The following is a 24,537-nucleotide window of genomic DNA, read 5'->3' on the forward strand; positions in this document are numbered from 1 at the left end:
TGCTCATTAAAACGCTGCCAACACTCCCAGGATTATGTTTAAAAAAAAAAAAATCACATTTCGTCACGTTCCCTTTGCACATGGCTCGGTCAGAGCAAGGATGTGGACGATGAGCAATGCTCCTTCTTATTATATAAACTCTCCAGGTTTGTAACAGTGCACTCTGCCATATAAAGGCTTCTAATCCGATTAAGGTTGTAGATAAACTTCCACAGCGCCGTTTTCACACAGCAAATCCCCCCCCTCAGCTGCGGGATGCTCAGCTAAGTCTCTGCTTTCACATTTCCCGGACCTAACAGTTAATTCCAGGAGACCTGGCACCCAGCTGCTGTCACCCCTGGTGACAATCGGCCTTTGGATCTCATCTCCCTCTGCAGCTCCTCTTCCAGCTCTATTTTACCAACACTCCAAAAAAATAAGGGAATATTCCTACCACAGCAACAGCGGAAGAATGGCCTGTGAAAGGTGGCCAAGCCTACACCTTCAGATCCCGCTGCAATGAGAATGGCATGAGGTAGAAGAAAACTACATTTCAGTGTGAGGAGATTAATTGGCAAAGCTTTCCCTGCCCACACGCAACCTACTTCCAACTTCAGCGGCGGTTGTTCAACCTCACTTTCAAAACTTCTAAGGATTTCCAGCATCTTCAGTCGCGGACACGACCAGCTGTACCTCTAGAAACAAGTCTATTTTAAACGTTGGCTATTTTAAATAATCGCACGCATGAAGTGCTGCGCGATTTGGAGATTTGTTCCCTTCATCTCAGCAGACTCAGCACCAACGAGAGCTTTTTGGCAGAAACCCCAAAAAGCCATGTTCTGCTCCAAGTCTGGTTTACTCACTTTGGAAGCAGTTAAAGGGTATAAGACAGCTCGGTACGGTTAGTTACTCAGGTATAAATACACTCATTTGGGCATTGCTTATTCCTTACCACTGCCAAGTCCACATCTAGCCAAGTCCTTAATACACTGAAGTCTGTGAAAGACTTCTATTTTATTATTATTATTTTAAATAGTAACAATGGTATTCAGAATGAGGTCTTTGCCAGCCAGGGCTGAAAACATTCTCCATGAGCAGAAAAAAAAAAAAAAAAAGCAAAGCAAGCTGTGCAAGAGCTCTGCTAACAGCAACACTGCAAGCGTGGCAGCGCGTCCCCAAAAGGCAGAGAAATGGTGAACTTTGCTGCTTTACACTCTTCTGAACTCTAGGCACAACGTGCTTTTCATACCCAAGGAGTTCAAACTTTTTTTTGGGCAGGGGGAGAAGGGGAGGAAAACGTCTTTGTACAGCTTCTCTTGTAGGGTTTTTTGGTAGCTGCGCCTCACAAAGAGAGCTCAGAGCTCTGCAGAGCCTGCACAGAGAAATACCCCCAGTGGGCAGCGCGGCCTGTAGCTGGCAAGAGCAGCTTTGTTTATTCAAGAACCAGCTTGCAACGGCTGGCACCGCGTCTCCACCGCTGCTTTACTCTCTCGCACAAGGGTGGGACACCAGAGCAGCATTCCAGACCGCTGCAGGCTCTCCGCGGGCTGGCTCGCTCCTGAGCCGTTCACCAGCCCCGCGTCGCTCCCCGCGAGCCGAAGGCTGTTGCTTTCGTTAAGAAACTTCACTAAATCGTTGCTGTAACCCCGAGAGCTCAGCTCCATGCTTGTCCCGATGCGGGACGGCAGCCCTTGCTCGTGTAGAGCAGCAAAAGGGAGATGTGGAGGGAGGAAAATTCATCGGGGCCAGCTTGGCCTCCCACCACCAGCCCAGCAAAGAGCTGAGAGGAAAGAGGTGCAAGCCAAAAAAATCCCGCTCCACTAAATAATTAGCCTGCATTAAAATTAGGTTTAGCCTCAGCGAAACCACACTGCGTTGGAGCTGGTTAAGGCGCTGAATTTATCATGTTTCAAAAACAAATGTCAAACTTTGGCATGCACTAAAATACAGCGTGTGCTATATAAAGGCTTCTGTGCGGCTGGCTCCTGCATCAGCACGTGCCCCACCAGGTGTATCGGGGAGGTGGGGGGGTTAAAAAAAAAAAAAAGGCAAGAAGCCTCTTGGAAGATTATGAAATTGAACCTCAGAGAAGCAATTAAGCCAAACTCCCATGAGCCAAGACTAATTGCAGCAAAACACACTGTAAATATCAGCTCTAAAGAGGAAGAACAAACCCGAGCACGCTGAGTATTAACCAGCAGTTTGGAGAGGAACCTCTGTGGACGCCAGCAGCTCCAAGGGCTGGAAGTTTGGAAATCTGGGTGTGCTCCCCCCAGCCTGGCATCCAGTGCATTGCCCGGAGGGCTGAGGCCACTGGTACAGCTCAACCAGGCTCAACCTCCTGCTCCCGGCGGCAAAGCGAGGCTTAGACTTAACTTTTTAGATCTGGGCAAAGCGAATTGAAGCAGCGGAGAAGGAGCAGAATTAAGAGATTGGGTGAAGACTTCAAGTGACACGAGGTAGGAAGTCATCAGCCAAAGATGTGACAAATACTGTGATGTGAAGGCTGATCAAAACCTTTCATTTATTAATTTTATTTATTATATAACGTTTTATATTCAAAAGGAAGCGAGGCTATAAATATGCTTTGTTTTAGTCTCTATAGGCAGCTTCCTACACACCTCTACACCAAAGAGAAACCATTTCTAACTCCCCAGGGAGACCCTTGCTTACATCTCTGCTCGGCCTACACTACTCAGCACACACCCGCTGCATTACAAGCTCCTTGAAACTCAAACCAAGAAACTAGATTACTTTAAAAGGGGGGAAAGAATAAATAACGAAGTTACAGGAAGCAACAGGTCCCCAGTCCTGAAGGTCTGTTACAAAAAAATATTTTCTCCCAGCATTTCCTCTCAAAATGCATCATAGTTGGGTGCTAAATGACTGGAGGAAGAGTGGTTTTGGAAATCTAGCCTCAATTCTTGGTGCTAGGAAGGAAAAAAAAAAAAAAAAAAAAAAAAAAGAAGAAAAAAAGGCCCCAAGAAAGTCAGGAGGATAAAAAAAAAAAACAAACAAAACACAAAAAAGCATCACATGTGATGCAGCAGAAAATGAATCCAAAACAAAATCCAACCCAGAGATTCTCCACTAACACATGCTGCAAAAACCAACACATGCACCACCAGGCCTGCCAGAAGCTGAGCGTATTTTATTAAGCCATTTTAAAAATATTTCCACCACAAAGAGGCAACGGCCGGCTCTGGGTGAGGATGTGTTCTTGTTGCCCTGATCCCCTCTGGACTCCTGGAGAAGAGCTCCAGTGCCCCCATCACAGGAACTCCTGCGTGTTCAAGGAGGATGGAAGGATTCGGCTTTTTTCTCCCCCTCAACCATCCTCTCACACCCATCGGCTCAGGCTTCCTCTCCCAAACTTCCCCATCTCTCAGAACGGGCGAGGGAAATTTCCTGCCTGCTCCACGCCACATCCACAAACCCCCTTTTAGCCATCCTGAGGACGTCCTCCACAGGCAGCGTCTCCTCCGGTCAGGCTCCTTGGGGGTTCAGAAGAGATGGAATAAAGATTCATGAGAAATTTGAGGGTTTTTTAAGCCACGTCTTTTTATTTTCACCACCTTCCTACACAGCATATATACGCAATCACCACTGCCGTCGTGCCGCACGGATCGTACCGCGCTTCCAAGTTAACTCAGACCAGCAACAGCCCTGCCAACCAGGTTAAAAAGGATGATGACACTTCCAACCTACCAAAGTGGGCTGAGCGTCTGACAGCGGGACGCGGCAAGGCCCAACAGCAAGTTCATTTTCACCTGACATCTTCATAAATCACACAGAGGAAAAAAAAAAAAAAAAAATCAGAGCACTAAATACACGTGGTGGGAAACGCTGGAGAAGACCTGAAAATAAGAAACCTTGAGAAAACAGAAATATGAGCAAGAATAAGTAGAAATTAATGTTAGAAATAGCCCCCAACAGAGAAAAGCTGTTAGAGCGAAAGACAAATTGCAAGTGGGAGGATTAACATAGTCACCAAGTTTGTGCAAAGCTTTTCCTTCTTATAAACTGAGCAGAGAGCGAGGAGGGAAAGTCCCGATCCCCAGCACGCTGATGCAAACCATGTTCAACCCCAAGCTGTTCAGTATCAGAAGGATATTGGCAAATTGGAAGGCATTCAGGAAAATATAGTTAAGCAGCTGGAGGGATTGATTTACAAGGAAAGATTAAAATAACTAGACGCCTAGTTTGGCTAAGCGGTAAGGTGGACATGATAATTTTTTACAGTTAGTTGACAGGCAAGTGCCAGAAAGGAGAGGAAGTGTTTTAACATACAACAATTAGGTATAACCAGAGGATTGGCACACAATTAAGGAAATTCATAGCTGCGTTAAAGTTCTCAAAGCAGTGAGGTCTATCAGGTACTAAAATAGTCTCCCACTTCTCCATTCCCAACCAACTTCTAGGATCAGAAATAAAACACTCTTCTGAGAAAAAGCCTTCCCGGCCACAGGTAATCATTACAAACCTCACAGGTCGACTGCTGACTAGCTGCCTCCACCAGCTGAACCCACACCTTTTTTGTTTGTTTTTAACACTAAGAGCAAACAAGCACTCCAGCACTCTCCAGTCCGCAAAGTGATTACACTTGGCAACACTAATTACCCCACTCACGGCACAGAAGGTGAATATGATCTCTCACTTAAAGGAAACAAGGAGCAAGGATAACTCTCCTCGTTTTCCAAACAGGAATCTGGCTGTTCAATCCACCTCCCACAAACTTCTCTACATTCAAAAACAGTGAAGTTATTCTCAGTCTCCGCTGAGAAAACCCCAATCCAAAAAAACTGTTCAATAGAGCCAGTGGTTGAGGACTGCTGCTGAACTTCTCTCCAGAAATGACTGCGTTTTTAGTGACAACTATTTTTAAAGCCGTTTGCAAAGAACTAGACAACCCCTTCAGCCCATGCCTGGTGGAAGAAAGTCCTGCCCAACAAGCACTGCAGCGAGGCGAAATAAATTGGGAAGTCCATTGAAGCGTTAGCAACATTTTTATGTTGTACTCCTGAACGTTAAACTGAAATGTTGTCTTTAGAGGGACCTGAGCAGGGAAAGAAGTGATAACTTCGTAAAGAAGATGATGGGACTTGGTGAAGAAGAGGCGACAAAGAGGCAGAAAGAACAAAACAGGGAAAGCTGAGCAGAACAAGGAGTTTTTGTTGTCACCCACATTTCATCTCACACCTGAACCAGCCGATCTCTTTGCCTTAGGCAGGTTGAGGGGCTCCATACCAACGCTTCTGGCAGTAGGAACAAACCAGCCTGGAGACGTGACCCAGGTTGAGCTCACAAAGTTGGAGCTACCAAGGGGCAAGAGATTTCACAGCGCCAGATGAGCAAGTGCACGGTGAAACCTCACCTCTCCCACAAGCTCTCAGAAGTCTGAGCTCTCCAAGTGCCCCAGTGAGATTTAACCACCGCTTCAGACTTAGGAAGAAACTACTTCATTCTGTGATTCCTGCTGTTTGCGTGTCGTCTTTTACTCGGTGCTGTGGGAGTCACGGATGCCGAGAGCCCCCCTAACCCCCTGCAGACCCACAGCCATTCACCAGCCTACACCCTGTTTCCCACCTCACCCCCATTCCCACGGGCACCTACAACCCCTCCATGACCTTTCCACATCCACTCGCCACTGGGAGCCCCCACACGTGGGCCTGGAACTTGGACCCTGGCCTGGATCCTCCCCAGCTGCCCCAAAAGAGTCGCAAGCCACCACACTGAGCCCAAACCCTTCTTAATCCAGAGGACAAGAGTCCCAGTTAAAGGGGGTCCCCCAGCACCTGCACTTCGGGGGGGGGCCCCCACAGGATCCCACCCAAGGGTGCTCTAACCCCGGAGGTATCTCAAGACACCCCGTATCTCCTCAGGGTCCCCCCTGGTTCTGCACACCAAAAGGTCTCCTCTATCTACAAGCTCCAAAGACACCCCCCACGCCCCCCCAAATTCTCTCCGACCTTCCAAAGCCCCCCCACCCCTCCAGGCCCCCCCACTCACAGTCCCTCAAGACTCCCCAACACATTTTCAGGGTTCGTCCTGCAGAATCCCACCGCAAGACCCCTCAAAGTCCCCCATATTTGCAAACCCCCAAGACACCCACCCCTCAGTGCCCCCTATTTCCAATCTCTTAAGCCCCCCCCCGTATTCTCCCAGACCCACCAAGGCCCCCGCTCCTGAGTCCCCCCAGACTCCCCCCCCCCTTCCTCCTGACGCCCCGTATCCCCCTGACCCTCCCACCCCACCCCCCCCCGTGCCTACCAAGCCCCCCATTTCCCCAGGTCTCCCCCACCCCGGGGCCCCCCTGGCCTCCGGGTTCGCCCCCCCCTCAGGCACCGCCCGGGCCCCTCTCTGCTTCCATCAGCCCCTCCCACCTGGGGCGGGGCTTTCCCCAACGCGGCGCCCCCTAAGCCGCCATTGGCCGCGCCGCCCGCCACTCCAAGCCTAACGGCAAGCCGATTGGTCGGAGCGCGCTGTCAATCAGCGAGGGTGGGCAGAGCGGCTGCCTCACGAAAACTCGGGGAGAGTTGTGGGGGGGAGGGGCCGGCCGGGGCTCCCCGCGGGCCCCCCCCGGGGGCTGCCCCGCCGCCTCCTCCTCCTCCTCCTCCTCCTGTCGCCGCCGCCCCCGTCCGGGCCGGCCCCGCCGCCCGCCGAGCCCGGGCGCCACCGGTTACCTGAGGGAGGGCCGGGCCGGGCCGGGCCGCGCCGCCGCCGGGGCCTCGCGCTCGCTGCCTCTCGCGCTGGGGCTCCCGCCTCCCCTCCGCCCCCCCCCTCCCCTCCCGCCACTCCTCCACCTTCTCCCCGCGCGCGAGACTCTCGCGAGACCCGAGGGAGCGGGGGAGTGAACGGCGCCGCGGCCAATAGGGAACGGCAGAGGGCGGAGCTTCGACGCGGAGGGGCGGGACTGGACACGCCTTCTCCGGGGCGGGGCGGGCGCCGAGAGAGGGAGGCCTCGGGGTGTGTGTGGGGGGGGGGGGGGGGACGGGGGGGGGGACGGGACAGAGCGACCGCCCGGGGGGACCCTGTATCGTGCGGGGACAGCGGGACACCCCCCACACCCGCACCCAACACCTCAACCCCCGCCCTGCGGCGTCCCCGAGGGGCTGACGTCCCCCGGGCGGAGGGGACAGCCCAGGACGCAGTTCCCAGGGCTCCCCCGACAATGTCCCCATCCCCTTGGGGACATGGCGGAGGGCTCAGGGTGGCAGCAGGGCTCAGCCTCAGGCACCTGGTGTCCACCCTGGGGACGCCGTCACCTCCCCAGGGGAAAAACCGAGCCCAGCACAGCGAGGTCCCCCCCGCTGCGCCGTGCCCCAGCGCCAGCCTCAGGCAAGTGACGTGGGACAGGGCCACCAAGGAGACGCGAGGAGCTGAGACCCCGTTATCAAACCGTCTTTATTCCCCTCCCGCCCGTGGCGGGGTCGGGGCTCTCCCCTGCCCCCCAGAGTGGGACCGGGCACAGCAGGGGGCCGGCTCTGTCAATGTCACCAGCTCCGTCACATGGCGAAGAGGATGAGGAAGGCCACCATGAGGCAGAAGAGCCCCATGGCCTCGGAGAGGGCAAAGCCCAAGATGGCGTAGGAGAAGAGCTGCTGTTTAAGCGAGGGGTTCCTGCAGGGAGAGGAGAGGTTGGTCAGCGGGGCCATAGCAGGTCCCCAATACCCCCATTTCCCACCCCGGTGGCCCCCCCTGACCTGGCGTAGCCGATGATGAGGCTCCCAAAGACGGTGCCAATGCCGGCGCCGGAACCAGCCACTCCCACGGTGGCAGCGCCGGCACCGATGAACTTGGCGGCGGTGTCGATGTCCCGGTGGGCCGCGCTTGTCTGGATGGTCCGGCAGGCGCCCGGCCGTGCCTGGGGGACGGGAGGGTGGGCAAGGAGGGGACTAACCTCACCCTGGGCCTCAGTTTCCCCCCACTGAGCTCCCCGCAGCCTCTCGGGGAGCCCCAGAGCGGGCAGGGGGCACAGTCGCTTCCCTGCACCCCTTCCAGGGCTGGTGCTCAGCACCCCCTAGCCCCCCCAAGCGTCCCCCAGTCCGAGTTGGGCGCGTTACCTGCTCTGTCCGGGCCTCAGGGCTGCTCAGCGCGGAGGCAGAGAGGGGCTGGTACAGCACCCGCGAGCTCCTCCTCACCTGCAAGGCACAGCACCCTCAGATTTGGGGGGGGGGGGTGCCCCACCCTGTGTCCACCCAGGGCAGCAAAACTCCACCCAAGGGTACCCTGAAGCCACCACTGTCACCTCCAGTAACCCCCAAACCTGCTCAAGCCCTCAGGGCACCCCATAAGCAAGCAGCACCCAGCTGGGAGAGCCTGTCCTGGTATCCAGCACCCAGAGCCCCGCTGAGGGCACCCCACGGCCACAGGCATCGGCATACGGATCCCGCCTGCCGCCAGGACTGGCCCCCAGCCAAAGGCGCTTTCCTCCCAGCGCCGTATCCACCTCCACGTGGGTAATTAGTAACGATCTAGGGACAGCAAACGATCTTTAACCAGAGCGGCTGAGCACTCGGGGCTCCGCTCACCTTCAGTGCAGCCCAGGGTGGGTCTAAACCTGCAGAAAATGTCCCCAAACCCCTCCCCGTGTCCCTGAGGGGGTCACGCGTTCCCCCGCGCACCCCCTCGTCCCACAGAGGGGAAGCGAAGGAGGGGTTTGTCACTACTCACTAGCGCGGGAACGGAGACGAACTTTGCACAGGCGTACATGGTGTGGGACGGAGGGACACACGCACGGGACGTGGCTGGAAAAGACAGACGGACACCGGGGCGTGAGGAGCTGCAGCACGTGGGATCCAGCCTCGCGGATGCAGCGTGAACCCCCGGGACAGGCGGAGGACTTGGGGACACACAGGAGGTCTGAGCCACATGGGAATGGCAGGGCAGGACATGTCTTTGTCACCCAGGTGACAGCTCCTGGCTGAACGCCACCACAGTGGCAGTTCGGGACTCAGGAATTTGGGGTCCTGGAGTTGCTCCAGTGCAAATCCTGGGGGAAAGGTTTCACCCGCCCAGGAGCTCAATGAGGCCCCTGGTCCCCGTGAGGTGGGACAGGCTCTGGGGCTCCCACCTCGGCCCCATTCCCTGGGGGGGGGTCACGGCCTGGGGACCCCCAGGCCTGACCAGGGGACGTGGGGGCTGGAGAGGACAGAGCACAGTGTGGGGGGAAACCCCAGCGTGGAGGGAGATCATCCCAGAAAGCATCGTGAGGGGACAGCGCCCCAAAACCGTGCGGGGGGGTCACCCCAAAACTCAGTCTGTGAGGGGATGCCCCGTCCCTGTCCCCACTGACCCCCCCTGTGTGTGTGGGGGGTCTCCCACCGCCGTCCCCCACCCCCGAAGGAGGTCTCCCCTCCCGCAGCCCAGAGGGGAACCCCGTCGCTCTCCCGCACCCCTGAGGGGGTCTCTCTCCCCCTCCCCTTGCCCCCACCACCGGAGTCTCTCCCCCCCCGGGGGTGTCTCCCCTCACGCCCCGACCCGCCGCCGCTCACCTGCCGTACCGGCGGCGGGCAGGTCGCGGAGGCATCGACTGCGCAGGCGCGCCCGGAAGTACTTCCCGGAAATACCACCGAGAAGCTTCCGGCGGCACCGCCTAGAGCGCCGCTCGCCCCGCGGCGCCGCCTGCGGGCTGGGAGGGGGCGGGGCCGGGGGCTGCGCGCCCTCTGCGGGGCGGCGGGACGCAGCGCGCCGCGGGGGCGGGGCCTGGGGAAGGGGCGGAGTCTAGACAGAGGGGGCGGGGCCGAGCACCGCGCCCCCTGGCGGCGGCGAAGGGCGCTGCGGGCGCCGTTTCGCGGGGGGGGAGGACGGGACGGGAGGGGGTGCGGGGGGGGGCACGTGTGTGTCTACAAGGAGTGTGAAGCTGGGGGACACCCAAATGTGCTGGGGGGTCCCCAAGGTGCAGGGGGGGAGGACAGTGTCACCCCAGGGTGCTGGGGGACACCCGAGGCTGCTAGGGGCCCTCCAGGGTGTGGGGGGGGCGGTGTCACCCCAGGTGCTGGGGGACTCGGACACCCCAAGGTGCTGGGAGGGGGGACAGTGTCACCCCAGGGTGCTGGGGGCCACCCAAGGGTGCTGGGAGCTCCCCAATGTGCTGGGGGGTCCCCAAGGTGCGGGGGGGGGGGGGCGGTGTCAGCGCAGGGTGGGGTGCGGGGCCGCGCGGGCTGTCAGCAGCCGGATTTATGGGCAGCCCTAATGCGGGGCCATAAAGGCAGAGCGCGCCGCTATTAATTAAATCATTGTTATAATTAACTTTCATTAAAGGAAAATCAATAACGAGGAGCCGGGATTGAAGGGAGCCCATCCGTCAGGCGCCCCGCGGGGGGGCGCGGGGGCTCCGCCTGCGCCAGCGGCTGGGGGGGCGCGGGGGTGCTTGCGGGTGCGAGAGTGAGTGTGAGTGCACATGGGTGTGAGTGTGAGTGTGTGTACATGGGTGTGAGTGTGAGTGCAATGGGTGTATGAGTGAGTGTGCATGGGTGTGAGTGTGTGAGTGCACATGGGTGTGAGTGTGTGTACATGGGTGTGAGTGTGAGTGCACATGGGTGTGAGTGAGTGCACATGGGTGTCAGTGTGAGTGAGTGCACATGGGTGTGAGTGTGAGTGTGTGTACATGGGTGTGAGTGTGAGTGCACATGGGTGTGAGTGTAAGTGAGTGCACATGGGTGTAAGTGTGAGTGCACATGGGTGTGAGTGTAAGTGAGTGCACATGGGTGTGAGTGTGAGTGAGTGTACATGGGTGTGAGTGAGTGTGTGTAGATAGGTGTGAGTGTGAGTGCAATGGGGTATGAGTGTGTGTACATGGGTGTGAGTGTGTGTGAGTGTACATGGGTGTGAGTGTTGAGTGTACATGGGGGGTGTGCACATGGGTGTGAGAGTACATGGGTGTGTGAGTGTGAGTGTGTGTACATGGGTGTGAGTGTGTGTGTACGTGGGGGGGTGTACATGGAGGTGGGTGTGTGTGCACATGTGAGTGAGCGTGTGAGTGTGTACATGGGGGTGAGTGTGTGTGCACACACATGGGGGGGGTGTGAGTATGTGCACAGGGGGTGGGGCTGTGTGTGTGAGTGCGCACATGGCTGTGAGTGTGAGTGTGCGCACATTGGGGGGGTGTGAGTGTGCGCACATGGGTGTGAGTTGAGTGTGTGCGTGCGCATTGGTGTGAGTGTGAGTGTGAGTGTGAGTGTGTGTGTGTGTGTGCACGTGCACACGCACAGGGGGTGTCTGTGGGTGTGAGTGTGAGTGTACGGGGGGGGGGGTGTGTGTACATGGGGGGTGCCCGTGGCCGTGAGTGTACGTGTGTGTGCAGGGGGGTGTGTGCACACGCGGGGGGTGTGTTTGTGCACATGGGGGGCACGCGGGGGGGGGGGGGGGGGGTGCAGTGTCTGTGTGCGCACACGGGGGGTGCACGGGGGGGTGCACACGGTCGGGGGGGGGGTGTGTGCACACCAGGGGGTTGCCCAGTGACACACGCGTGTGCACACACACAGGAGCGGGGGGGGGGGCGTGTGCTCCCCCTGCAGAACCCCCAAACCCCACTCAGCCCCCCCAAACCCCCCCCAAACCCCCCCAAATCCCCCAAAACCCCCCCCCCAACCGCAGCCTGTGCGCCTCCTGCCCCCCCAAACCCCCCTCAGCCCCCCCCAAACCCCCCCGGCGCCCCCAATTCCCCTTTTTATCCCCCTAAAACCCCCACGGGAGACCCCCCCAGCGCCCCCCCCACCCCTCATCCCCCCCCCGAGCTGTCCATCCGTCCGTCTTTATCCGCTTTTCCTCTCCCCTTTTTTTTTTTCCCCTCCTTTTCCCATTTTTTTTCAATTTTTTTTAATTATTTTTTTTTTTTTTAATTTTTTTTAATTTTTTTAATTTTTTTTTTAATTTTTTTTTTTTATTCCCTGATTTAAACCGCGGCTCCATTTGCTGCCACTGACCTTAACGGCTTAAATTAAAAAGCAATGTTCTGTGCTCGCCTCCAAAGCCGCCGAGCCACGAAAGATCAGGAGGGGGGGGGGAGAAGAATCGAGGGGGGGCCCCCCCCAGCCCCCCCCTCGCCTTTCCAACCCCCCCCCAGGCTCTGATGGGTTTAATATCCCCGTAATGGCTTTGACCTTGCGATTAATACCGGGATTTGCAAAGCCGCCGCGGCGTGACGGCGGCTGCCGCTCATGGGGGGGGGGGGGGTGTGGGGGGGGGTAAGGGGGTGCCCCACTTTTTTTTTTTTTTTTTTGGGGGGGGGTTGTTGGTGCTGGGTGGGGAAACTGAGGCACGAATGGGGAATGGTGCGGGGTGTAGATTGGGAAGGGGGGTGGAGTAGGGGGTGCGGGTTGGTTTGGGGGGGGGACACACACACGGCTGCGGGGGGGGGGGGGTGTTGGGGTGCGGGGGGGGCTGCTGTGGGGTCCCCCCTCCCTTGCGGGGCTCATGGAATGGGGGGGGGTGGCACTTGGGGGGGGTCCGGTGAGTGAGGGGGGTTCAGGGGGGTGCTGGGGGGGGGGACGGGGGTTAGCGGGGGTCTGCGGGGGGGGGGGGGGTATGCTGGGGGGGGGTGTGGGGGGGCGGGTGCTGCTGCCCCCCCCCCGCTGCTGGTCCCGGCGCTGGCGCAGTCGCCGCCCGCGCTGCATCTTAATGAGGCGGCGGCGGGAGCGGGACCGGGGAGCAGAGCCCCGGGGATGGGGGGGGGTGGGCCGGGGCCCCCCCCCCGCTGCTCCCGAGCCCCGATGGAGCCCCCCCGAGGGGCCGGGGGGCGGGGGGGTGGTGTTTGGGGGGGTCCCGGGGGAATCCGGCAGGGCCGGGGACAGGACACACGGCCCGGGGACCCCCGCGACCCCCCCCAGCGGTGAGCACCGGCCCCCCCCGCACCGGCCGGGCCTGGCACAGACCCACAGCTGGAGGGGGGGGGGTCAGTGTCACAGCCACTGCTGGGTGGGGGGGTCACTGTCACACAGCTGGATGGGGGGGGCACTGTCACACAGCTGGATGGGGGGGCACTGTCACACTCACAGCTGGATCGGGGGGGGCACTGTCACACCCACAGCTGGGTGGGGGGGTCACTGTCACACAGCTGGATCGGGGGGGCACTGTCACACCCACAGCTGGATGGGGGGGTCACTGTCACACAGCTGGATCGGGGGGGCACTGTCACACCCACAGCTGGATGGGGGGGTCACTGTCACACAGCTGGATCGGGGGGGCACTGTCACACCCACAGCTGGATGGGGGGGTCACTGTCACACAGCTGGATGGGGGGGCACTGTCACACAGCTGGATGGGGGGGTCACTGTCACACAGCTGGATCGGGGGGGCACTGTCACACCCACAGCTACATGGGGGGGTCACTGTCACACAGCTGGATCAGGGGGGGCACTGTCACACTCACAGCTGGATTCTGGGCGTCACTGCCTCCAGCTCCCCCCCCAGCCCATGTCACCACCCCCCCACTGGTCCCCGTGTCCCCAGAGCCCGGCCCGGGGTGTTGGGGTGCGGGGGGGGGGGTGCGGTGCTGGGGGGGGGGGGCAGAGGGCAGTGATGATTCAGCCGTGCGGGGATGGGGCCCGCTACTGGACAGCGGGTGACACCGGACAGTGGGTGACGTGGCAATGGGTGACACCAGGCTGTGGGTGACTGCGGACAGCGGGTGACGTGGCAATGGGTGACACCGGGCTGTGGGTGACAGCGGACAGCGGGTGACACCGGGCTGTGGGTGACACCGGACAGTGGGTGACGTGGCAATGGGTGACACCAGGCTGTGGGTGACACCGGACAGTGGGTGACGTGGCAATGGGTGACACCAGGCTGTGGGTGACTGCGGACAGCGGGTGACGTGGCAATGGGTGACACCGGGCTGTGGGTGACAGCGGACAGCGGGTGACGTGGCGATGGGTGACACTGGGCCCCAGGGTGTCAGCTGGGACCCCACAGTGCAACTGAGACCCTCAAGGGTGGCAACCAGGACCCCCAGGGTGGCAATCAGGACACACAAAGTGTCAACTGGCATCCCCAGGGTGCAACTGGGCCCCCTGGAGTGGCAACCATGATCCCCAGTGTGGCAACTGGGACTGCCGGTGTGGCAACCGGGACCCTGAGAGTGGCAACTGGGACACCCAGCGTGGCAACTGGGGCCCTCAGGGTGGCAACCAGGACTCCCAGGGTGGCAAGTGAGACCCTCAGGGTGGCAACTGGGACACTCAGGGTGGTAGCTGAGACCCTCAGTGTGCAACCAGGACCCTCAGGGTGGCAACTGGGACCCTCAGGGTGGCAACCAGGACCCCCAGGGTGGCAACTGAGACCCTCAGAGTGGCAACTGGGACCCTTAGGGTGGCAACTGGGACACTCAGGGTGGTAGCTGAGACCCGCAGTGTGCAACCAGGACACTCAGAGTGGCAACTGGGACCCCCAGGGTGGCAACCAGGACTCCCAGCATGGCAACTGGGACCCCCAGGGTGGCAACCAGGACCCTTAGGGTGGCAATTGGACCTTCAGGGTGACAACTGGGACCCCTGGGATAGCAACTGGGACTCTCAGGGTGGCAACCAGGACCCCCAGGGTGGCAAGTGAGACCCTCAGAGTGGCAACTGGGACCCTCAGGGTGGCAACTGGGACCTTCAGGGTGGCAACTGGGACACTCAGGGTGGTAGCTGAGACCCCAAGTGTGCAACCAGGACACTCAGAGTGGCAACTGGGACCCCTAGGGTGGCAACCAGGACCCTTAGGGTGGCAATTGGACCTTCAGGGTGACAACTGGGACCCCTGGGATAGCAACTGGGACCCTCAGGGTGGCAACCAGGACCCCCAGGGTTGCACGTGAGACCCTCAGGGTGGCAACTGGGACCCTCAGGGTGGCAACTGGGACACTCAGGGTGGTAGCTGAGACTCCAAGTGTGCAACCAGGACACTCAGAGTGGCAACTGGGACCCCTAGGGTGGCAACCAGGACCCTTAGGGTGGCAATTGGATCTTCAGGGTGACAACTGGGACCCCTGGGATAGCAACTGGGACCCTCAGGGTGGCAACCAGGACCCCCAGGGTTGCACGTGAGACCCTCAGGGTGGCAACTGGGACCCTCAGGGTGGCAACTGGGACACTCAGGGTGGTAGCTGAGACCCCAAGTGTGCAACCAGGACACTCAGAGTGGCAACTGGGACCCCTAGGGTGGCAACCAGGACCCTTAGGGTGGCAATTGGATCTTCAGGGTGACAACTGGGACCCCTGGGATAGCAACTGGGACCCTCAGTGTAGCAACCAGGACCCCCAGGGTGGCAACCAGGACCCCCGGGGTGGCAACCGAGACCCTCAAAGGCGGCAAGCAGGACCTTTGGGTGCCGCAGCCACACGAGGAGGGTGCCGTGGCCGCGGGGAAGAGCTCGCGGGCGCGCGGTGCCACCTTGGCGTGAAATACGGCCCCATAAATCCACGCCCTGTTGTGTCTTATTGCTTAATTAGTACATGAAACGACATGATTCAGAGGAGCCCAAATGGGATGGCGTCAGGGGAGGCATTAAAATGGAGGGGAATTAGCGGCTGGCGAGCCAGGCGGGGAGAAAAAACTGCTGCGGGGTGTCTTTTTTTTTTTGGGGGGGAGATTCAGGAGTTTTTTGGGTCCCCCTGGTGATGCTGGCGAAGGGTTGGGATGCGCCGATTTATCCGCGGAGATTTGGGGTGTCGTCACGCTGCAAAAACACCCATAACCCCGTCCCCTCGGAGTTTGGGGGGCTTGGGGGAGCTTTTTGGGGTGGGGAGGTTAAAATAAGGGGGGGGTGTCCCCCACAACGATGGGAACGGGGCACCCAAACCACCCCCCCACCACCCCTCTCCCAGCGCCTGCAGACGCTGCCGAGCTTCGCGCTGGCTCCGGGCCCCCTCCCTCCTCGATGGGGTATTTTCCTTTTTTTTTTTTTTTTTTTTTTTTACAGGCTTTTTTATGACAAACTTTACTTTACGTTTGACATTTAAAAGCTGATCAGATCTTCCCTCCAGGACAGCAGGAAATGGAGATATTTATTGGGGTCTCGGCGATGCTGGGAGAGCCGCGAGATTTACTCCGACAGCGCGGCAGGATTATAGATCTCGTCTGTCCAGCCGGGACGCCGGTGCCGCGGGACGCGCCGCAAGCAGAGGACAGCGATTTATTGGGGGCTTGGGGCTTGTTTTAGGTGATGAGAGCCCAGCCGGACCCTGTGGGGATTCTCCGGCGGCATGTATGAGGCTGTGCTGGGGTGACCATGCCGCTTTCCAGAGGGGTTTTGATGTGGGGAGGGGAGAAGTTTGTTTTTTCTGTGTCGCCCTGAAGCTCCTCTCTCTCCCCGCCACAGACCCTCACTTGTCGCTTTCCTGCTTCCCCACCTGCCCCACAGCCTGCTGGTGTCTCCTGCTGGGGACATGCCTTGGGTTGGGGACAGCATCTAGGACTTGGGGACATGTCCAGAGTCAGGGATGGTCTCTTGCACCTGGGGATGTGACTTGGGGGACCATGTCTTGGACCTGGGGTGGTGTCTCAGCCTGGGGACTGTGTTTCAGGCCTGGATTAGTGACTTGGGACAGTGTCTTGGGTCAAGGGACAGTGTCTCAGCCCTGGGGACAGTGTTTTGGGAGAACCTTGGGCCGGAGGATGGTGGCCCTGGTAGGGGACAATGCCTTGGACCTGAGGACTTGACTTGGGGGACCATGTTTTGGACCTGCTCTCAGGCTGAGGACCATGTTTTAGGCCTGGATTAGCAATTTGGGACAGTGTCTTGGAGCTGGGGATGTGTCTTGGGTCAAGGGACTGTGTCTCAGACTTGGGGACAGTGTTTTGGGAGAGCCTTGGGCCAGAGGATGGTGGCCCTGGTAGGGGACAAAGCCTTGGACCCGGGACATGACTTCGGGGACCATGTCTTGGACCTGGGGTGGTCTCTCAGACTGAGGACCATGTCTCAGGCCTGGATTAGTGACTTGGGACAGTGTCTTGGAGCTGGGGACATGTCTGGGGTCAAGGGACAGTGTCTCAGCCCTGGGGACAGTGTTTTGGGAGAGCTTTGGGCCGGAGGATGGTGACACTGGTAGGGGACAATGCCTTGGACTTGGGGACATGGCTTGGCTTGGGTGGGGGGGTCTTGGGTCAAGGGATGAGGTCTTGGAATGGTGTCTGGGGGTGGGGGACAGTGTCTTGGACCTGGGGTCACGTCTGGGGTCAAGTGACAGTGTCTTGGGTTGGGGACAGTGTCTCAGACCTGGGGACATGTCAAGGATCAGGGACAACATCCCACCATGGGGACAACCCGTCAGACCTGGGGACACGCCTTGGGTGAGGGACGTTGGCTCAGACCAGGGACAACACCTCACACCTTGGGGACACACACACACACACACACACACACACACACACACGGGCCCAGAGCTGGTGTCCCCAACCCTTTGGGGACACACATTTAGGGACAATCTCTCACAGCTGGGGACACCAGCAGGATTGGCAGGGGGATGGACAGACCGGCCACACGTTCCTCCTCCAGCACCGTCCGGTCCCACCTAGGCTGGCTCCTAAAAAGTCACAAATCCAATATTTTCCCGATTTTCCACCCCTAACGAAGATTTCCCCGGCGTGGGAGGAAGGTCCCCGCCACCACCACCTGCTCCACAGTCCCGGGGACCCCTTGGGGACCCCCCAACACCCTCTTTATTTATTTAAGCACAAATATTCCAGGGACACACACACAGAGATTTAATGTTGCTGCAGAGGAGGATCAGCCTCCCCTGGGTGCAAATTTGGGGACAAATCCCCCCAAACTGGGCCATCTCCAAGCCCAAACACCCACTTCATCCCCAGCAGGAAAGACAGGCTGAATTTTGGGTTAAAAATGACCAGTATTGGGACAATAACCCCAGGCTCCAAGCAGAAAAACGCCACTTTCACAGTTGCACCAGGGAAGCACGGCTACATTTGGGGCTAAATCCCCTCAAATTGGGGAAAACTCCCAATTTACGCCCCTAAACATGGGCTGTGGCAGCAGACACGAGCCCAGGGCCGGGCCCCGCGCGGGGAAATGGGGATTTTCTGCTTTTCTTCCCTAAAAATGTAGCAGAATTTTTCTCTCCTTTCTCCCATTCCCTTTTTCTTTTTTTTCCCCCCCATTTTTCTCTTTCTTTCGTTTATTTCTTTCCCTTTTTCCCCCCATGCAAGCGCGATGCCCCCCCCCCCCCCCCCCCCCCGTGTGAGCAGGGCACCCCAATGCAGGTGTGACCCCTCAATGTGTCTGTGACACCCCCCCATGTCAGTGTGACCCCCCCAATGCAGGTGTGACCCCTCAATGTGACTGTGACCCCCCCACCATGTAAGTGTGACCCCCCCCATGTGAGCGTGACCCCCCCATGTCAGTGTGACCCCCCCAATGCAGGTGTGACCCCTCAATGTGACTGTGACCCCCCCACCATGTGTGACCCCCCCCATGTGAGCATGACCCCCCCCAATGCAGGTGTGACCCCTCAATGCAACTGCAACCTGCCCCCCCATGTGGGAATGACCCCCCCCATGTGAGTGTGACCCCCCCCAATGCAGGTGTGACCCCCTCAATGCAACTGTGACCCCCCCATGTCAGTGTGACCCCCCCCATGTGAGCGTGACCCCCCCAATGCAGGTGTGACCCCCTCAATGCAACTGTGACCCCCCCCATGTGAGTGTGACCCCCGATTTGAGTGGGACACCCCCCCCTGTATGTGACACCCCCCCTCCCCGAAGGCGCGGGGCCCGGGGGATGCTGCGGGGGCTCCATGGCGACCGTTGCCGTGGCGACCGCGGGGCCGGCGCGGCGGGCGCGGGAGATTGATGGGCCGCGAGCGCGTGAGTCACCGCGCGCCGCCGCGCCGGCCCCGGGACCCCCCCCGGGACCCCCCCGAAACCCCCCTGGGACCCCTCGGGACATCCCGGAACCCCCGAGACCCCCCAGAACCTCCCGGACCCCCGGGACCCCCCCGAGACCCCCCCAAGAACCCCCCCGGGACCCCCCGGTGCAGCGGAGCTGAGGGGGGGGCGCACAGTGGTGCACGTGTGTGTCTGTGTGCATGCACATGTATGTGCACACGCGTGTGTGCACGTGTGCGTGTACGGGGGGTGTGCAAGCGTGTGTGCGTGCACGTGTGTGCGAATGCACAAGTGCACACGTGTCTGTGCGTGCGCATGTGTGCATGCACACATGGGTGAATGCATGTTTGCACGTGTGTGTGCGCGTGTGCACAAACGTGTGTGATGTGCGTGTGCACACAGGCACGTGTGTGCGTCCTCATGTGTACACACGTACATCCGTGTTTGCATGTAGAGGCCTATACAGACATGTGTGCACACGTGTGTGCAGACACGCATCTGAGCACCCAGAGTGTGTTTTGGGGGGTTGGTGTGTGCGTGTGCACAGGCAGGCGCGTGTGCCCGAGTCACGTGTGAGCGCGTGCACTGGTTGTGCGTGTGTGTGCATGTATGCACAGGCGTGTGCGTGTGTGCACATGCATGTGTGGGCTCAGGCACCTGTGTGCATGCACGTGAGTGTGTGTGTGCACTGACGTGTGTGTGTGCGTGCACTGACACGTGTGTGCATGCACTGACACATGTGTGCACTGACGTGTGTGTTTGCACTGATGCATGCGTGTACATTCACCAACACGTCTGTGTGTCCGTGCACTGACAGATGTGTGTGCACTCACCGACACGTCTGTGAGTGTTCACTGACACATGCGTCTCCATTCACCGACACGTGTGCATGTGTCCATGCACCGACATGTATGTGCACTCACGAACACGTGTGTGTGTCCATACACTGACTCATGCATGTGCACTCACCGACACACGTGTGTGTGTCCATGCACTGACACATGCATGTGCATTCACCAACACGTGTGTGTGTGCTCACTAACACATGCATGTGCACTCACCGACACATACATGATGCCAGCAGGTGTGTCCATGCCCGGGGTGCCCAGCTGCGTGTGCACACACATGTAGACACCCCCACACGCGTGTGCACACACGCGCTGGTGCAGCCACACCCACCCTTCCCATTCACAACCCGCCACGGGGGTGCACAAGGGCCCCCCCCCCGCCGCTCCGGGGCCTTTTTCCCCACTGCAGCCCAGCCGAGCTGAGCTCCCCTTATTTTTTTGGGGGGAAAAGAGGCGATTTTGGGGCCCCCCTTGGCGGGTGCTGCTCTGCAGCGGGGGGGGGTGGCGGGGGGGGGCTCAGGCTCGGCTCTTTCTCCCTCCGCCGCGCTCTGCACTGCACCACGGTGCCACGGAAAAAAAAAAAATCTCCCTGCAGCGGCGAGCGGGAAAACATAAAAAAAAAAAAAAAAAAAAAAAAAATTTTGACGGGGGGGGGCAGGAAAAAAAAGTGAGGAGCGAGGAAGAGGAGGGGGGGAGGCAGAGCTGGGAAAGGTCACAGAGGTCACACGCTTTGGGGACAAGATGGGTCCTTCCCTCAACCTTGATGTGACACCCCCTCCCCCTTTTTTTTTTTTTCTTTCTACACCCCCCCCCCCTCACCATCCTGCAGCTGGGACCCCCCCAAAACAACCCCCCTGCAGGGTCTCACCCCCATAACCCCCCCCCCAGACCCCCCCTCAATGGGTTTGGGTGCCCCCAGCCGGGTATTGGGGTGCTGGGGGGGGGGGGGACAACAGAGGGAGCGTTATTAAGGCCCCAAATTAGAGCAGCTGAGTGAGGAGCAGTGATTTATGCCCCCCCCTGCCCCCCCCCCCAGCCATGAACCTGCAACAAAAGCCGGGGGGGGGTGTGGGGGGGGGGTGCGAATCAATCCGGCCGTTTTTCTCCCCATATTTTCCGCCGTTCCTTTGTTCTCCTAACGAAGGTCTCGAAACGAGCCGCGGCTGCGGGACCCGGGGGGCTTCTCCCACCGCTTCAAGATTTTCTCCTTAAAAGGTTTTCACCGAATTCTGGATTTTTAAATTTTTTTTTTTTCCTCTGTTGTCCACCCCACCCCCCTTCTGGACAGCCCCCCCCCCCCCCCCCCGGCCCCGTCCCTGGCAGTGCGCTGGAGGTGAAGATGAGGGTGGATGAGCCCAGGGATGGGTGGGGGGGTGTGGGGTGAGTGGGGGGGACATAAAATGGGGTGGGGCGATGTGGGGTTGGGTGGTGGGTCACGGGGTGGGGTGGTGGGACATAGGATGGGGTGGTCGGTTGTGGGGTGGTGGGTCACAGGATAGAGTGGTGGGTCACGAGGTTGAGTGATGGGTCACGAGGTTGGGTGGTGGGTCACGAAGTTGGGTGGTGGGTCATGAGGTTGGGTGGTTGGTCATGAGGTGGGGTGGTGGGTCACGAGGTTGAGTGATGGGTCATGAGGTTGAGTGATGGGTCATGAGGTTGGGTGGTGGGTCACGAGGTGGGGTGGTGGGTCATGAGGTTGGGTGGTGGGTCATGAGGTTGGGTGGTTGGTCATGAGGTGGGGTGGTGGGTCACGAGGTTGAGTGATGGGTCATGAGGTTGAGTGATGGGTCACGAGGTTGGGTGGTGGGTCACGAAGTTGGGTGGTGGGTCATGAGGTTGGGTGGTGGGTCACGAGGTTGGGTGGTGGGTCACGAGGTTGAGTGATGGGTCATGAGGTTGAGTGATGGGTCATGAGGTTGGGTGGTGGGTCACGAGGTGGGGTGGTGGGTCATGAGGTTGGGTGGTGGGTCATGAGGTGGGGTGGTGGGTCATGAGGTTGGGTGGTGGGTCACGAGGTGGGGTGGTGGGTCACGAGGTGGGGTGGTGGGTCATGAGGTGGGGTGGTGGGTCACGAGGTTGAGTGATGGGTCATGAGGTTGAGTGATGGGTCATGAGGTTGGGTGGTGGGTCACGAGGTGGGGTGGTGGGTCATGAGGTTGGGTGGTGGGTCATGAGGTGGGGTGGTGGGTCATGAGGTTGGGTGGTGGGTCACGAGGTGGGGTGGTGGGTCATGAGGTGGGGTGGTGGGTCACGAGGTTGGGTGGTGGGTCATGAGGTGGGGTGGTGGGTCATGAGGTTGGGTGGTGGGTCACGAAGTTGGGTGGTGGGTCATGAGGTTGGGTGGTTGGTCATGAGGTTGGGTGGTGGGTCACGAGGTGGGGTGGTGGGTCATGAGGTTGGGTGGTGGGTCATGAGGTGGGGTGGTGGGTCATGAGGTTGGGTGGTGGGTCATGAGGTGGGGTGGTGGGTCATGAGGTTGGGTGGTGGGTCACGAGGTTGGGTGGTGGGTCACGAAGTTGAGTGGTGGGTCATGAGGTTGGGTGGTGGGTCACGAGGTGGGGTGGTGGGTCACGAAGTTGAGTGGTGGGTTATGAGGTTGGGTGGTGGGTCACGAGGTGGGGTGGTGGGTCACGAGGTGGGGTGGTGGGTCACGGGATGGGGTGGTGAGACGTGGGGTGGGGTGGCGGGTCGGGGGGCGGTGGGTCATGAGTGGGGTGGTGGGAGATGGGGTGGGTGGGTGGACGTGGGGTGGGTCATCGGACAGGGTGCTGGGTGACGGGGGGGGAGCAATGGGGTGGGGCGATGGGATGTGTGGAGAGCCGGGGGCCGGGGCAGGGGGGCACAGGGTGGGGCGGGGACCCCCAGAGCAGTGCAGGGGGCCATGGGGTGGGACACGGGCACCCGGGGGGGGGGGGGGGGGGGGGCCAGGATGGGACCCGGGGGCGCTCAGGCGGCACCCGAGGCCCCGGCGCTGGGCAGAGCCCCCCGTTGGGCTCCGGCCCGTCCCCCCCCAGCCGGGCCTCGGGGCCGGAGCGTCCCGTGTCCCCCCCCGGGAACGGGCCGGGGGGGCGGATCCAGCCGCTCCCATTTTCGGGGCAACGGCTCCACCCTCCGGGCTCGCCCAGGAGCGCAGCGCCGCGGCCGCCCCTCGCCCCCGGGACCACCCAGCATCCCCCCCCCACCTCCCCCCAAAACCCCAGTGACCCCAGGCACAGCGCAACCCCCCCCCCCCCCCTCCCCCGCTACGCGGCCACAGTGGATTCTCTGGTGTCTAATAACGGTTGTGCTCGCTGGGCTTTTCCCCCACGGGGCCCTGCTGTCTCTTTACCTAACACCCCTCAAATTTACCCAAACCGGTGAACTCTCCATTTTTATTTTTTTTTTCCCTCCCCGTCTCCCAGATTTGGTCGAGAAAAACCAAATAACGGGGCAAAAATTATTAACCAAGCAAAAAACTGAAGTTTGGGTTGGCGGGTTGCAATGGGGCTGGCTGGGTCACACACTGACACCCCCCCCCCCCCTTCCTCCATCACCCTCAACCCTGGCTCCGGATTGGGGTACCCCAAAGCCAAAGGCAGAGGATTTGCCCCCCCCCTACACACACACCCCCCCCATGGCAGGGTTTGGGGGGGAAGGGGGGAGCGGTGGGTTCCCCGGGGGGCCCCGCGGCCACCCCGGCGCTGCCTCTGAAAGCCGCCTGTGTTCAAAGCGACCTGGGAAATGGGATTCGTTCCACCAGCCCCGGCCACAAAAGGAGGGAAAAGAGCCGCCAAAGCCGCTGGAAAATGAATATTTAAAAGAGAAGGAAACCCATTAAAACCGCTTCATTTTTATTCCCATTACAGCCCATTAAATCAACGCCGGGGCAGGCGGAGGCAGAGCGGCTGCGGGAGGGGGGGAGAGGGGGACAGCCCTGCGCTGAGGGGACACACACACACACACACACACACACACACACACACAAAAATTCAGGCACCAGCTCTGCCCTGGGGGGAGACCTGCGGCAACGTGGCCCCTCCAGCACCCCCCTCCCGTGCCTCAGTTTCCCCATATGGCAAAGCCAGGGGAGAACGTTTAGCTCCCTCCAGCTCTCCCCGTTTTTTTCCCTACCCGGAGGGGAACTTCAAGGTGAGGAGGGGAGAGGGGGGGGCGGGGGGTGTTAGTGGGGATGAAGCTGCCTCAGAGGCAGGAGCTGCATTTTTGGGGGGTTGGAAATGGCCCCCCAAAACCTCCGTAACATCGAGGCCGCGGCGCTGCCTGGATAAACCCCGCTAAGACCGGAGCTCCCCCAGCACCACCAGCTCCGCGGCCGCTTTTATGGGGCCAAACATCAAGACTTCGGATAATACAAGCAGGTCGTAAAGCCGACATGAGCAGAGCTGCAAAATGGCCGGAGAGACCCATTTTGGGTAAAAACTGGGCAAAATAGGGAGCGGTGCCCACGCTGCTGTCTCACTCTTTTCCCTGCGGGAAAACTGCCCGGAGGGGTTTATCCTCCAGGGATGCTGCCGGGGTTCTGCTCCCCCCTGAACCCCATCCCTGGGCTGGGGGACAGCCAAGGTCACGGTCACAGTCGTGTAGGGGACGCAGGCACCCAGGGTCACCCTTAAGGTCCCTATTTGTCACCCAGAACGTGGCACGTCCTCGCCCGTCCCTGCAAGTCCTTGCGGGGTACCACGGGGACCACTTTCCAGCTGAACGGCCGCCGCGTTGGCCAGGGGATGCTTGGAAAGTTGAAGAGCAGCCGAGGGAAGGTTTCCATGGCAACGGCCAAAAAAAAAAAAAAAAAATCTCCATTTCTCCGTTTGGGGGTAAAGGCTGTCATTTGTATGCAGGCGGGCGCGCGGCGCCTTTGAAATTCAAGCAGAAAATCAAAAAGGCGAAG

General features: G+C 59.7%; 2 protein-coding genes across 3 annotated transcripts in view; both read right to left on the bottom strand.

Moving 5' to 3' along the window:
- LOC141972025 (cyclic AMP-dependent transcription factor ATF-7) overlaps window positions 1-6,747 on the bottom strand; it is a 66,109-nt gene extending 59,362 nt beyond the window's left edge. For both annotated transcript variants that reach the window (XM_074929759.1, XM_074929760.1), the window contains exon 1: window positions 6,663-6,747. The gene's annotated coding sequence lies outside the window, so the exon portion shown is untranslated. The remainder of the gene's footprint in view (window positions 1-6,662) is intronic.
- A 617-nt stretch (window positions 6,748-7,364) lies between these two features.
- On the bottom strand, window positions 7,365-9,553 carry ATP5MC2 (ATP synthase membrane subunit c locus 2). The gene is made up of 5 exons (XM_074929604.1): window positions 9,474-9,553; window positions 8,653-8,726; window positions 8,043-8,120; window positions 7,683-7,885; window positions 7,365-7,599 (listed from the first exon to the last, which is right to left on the bottom strand). Exons 2-5 carry the CDS (start codon window positions 8,689-8,691, stop codon window positions 7,485-7,487), a joined length of 435 nt encoding a protein of 144 aa, XP_074785705.1. The 5' UTR covers window positions 8,692-8,726; window positions 9,474-9,553; the 3' UTR covers window positions 7,365-7,484.
- Window positions 9,554-24,537: the final 14,984 nt, after the last annotated feature.

Source organism: Athene noctua, chromosome 30, assembly GCF_965140245.1.
Source record: "Athene noctua chromosome 30, bAthNoc1.hap1.1, whole genome shotgun sequence".
Classification (NCBI taxonomy): Eukaryota; Metazoa; Chordata; class Aves; order Strigiformes; family Strigidae; genus Athene; species Athene noctua.

Excerpts from the sequence above, each read along its gene's own strand:
- ATP5MC2 (XM_074929604.1), bottom strand. The coding sequence starts at position 8,691 with ATGTACGCCTGTGCAAAGTTCGTCTCCGTTCCCGCGCTA. Across the intron at positions 8,121-8,652 it reads TCGTCTCCGTTCCCGCGCTA|GTGAGGAGGAGCTCGCGGGT; the intron begins GTGAGTAGTGAC and ends TGTGCCTTGCAG. Across the intron at positions 7,600-7,682 it reads CTCATCATCGGCTACGCCAG|GAACCCCTCGCTTAAACAGC; the intron begins GTCAGGGGGGGC and ends CTCTCCCTGCAG.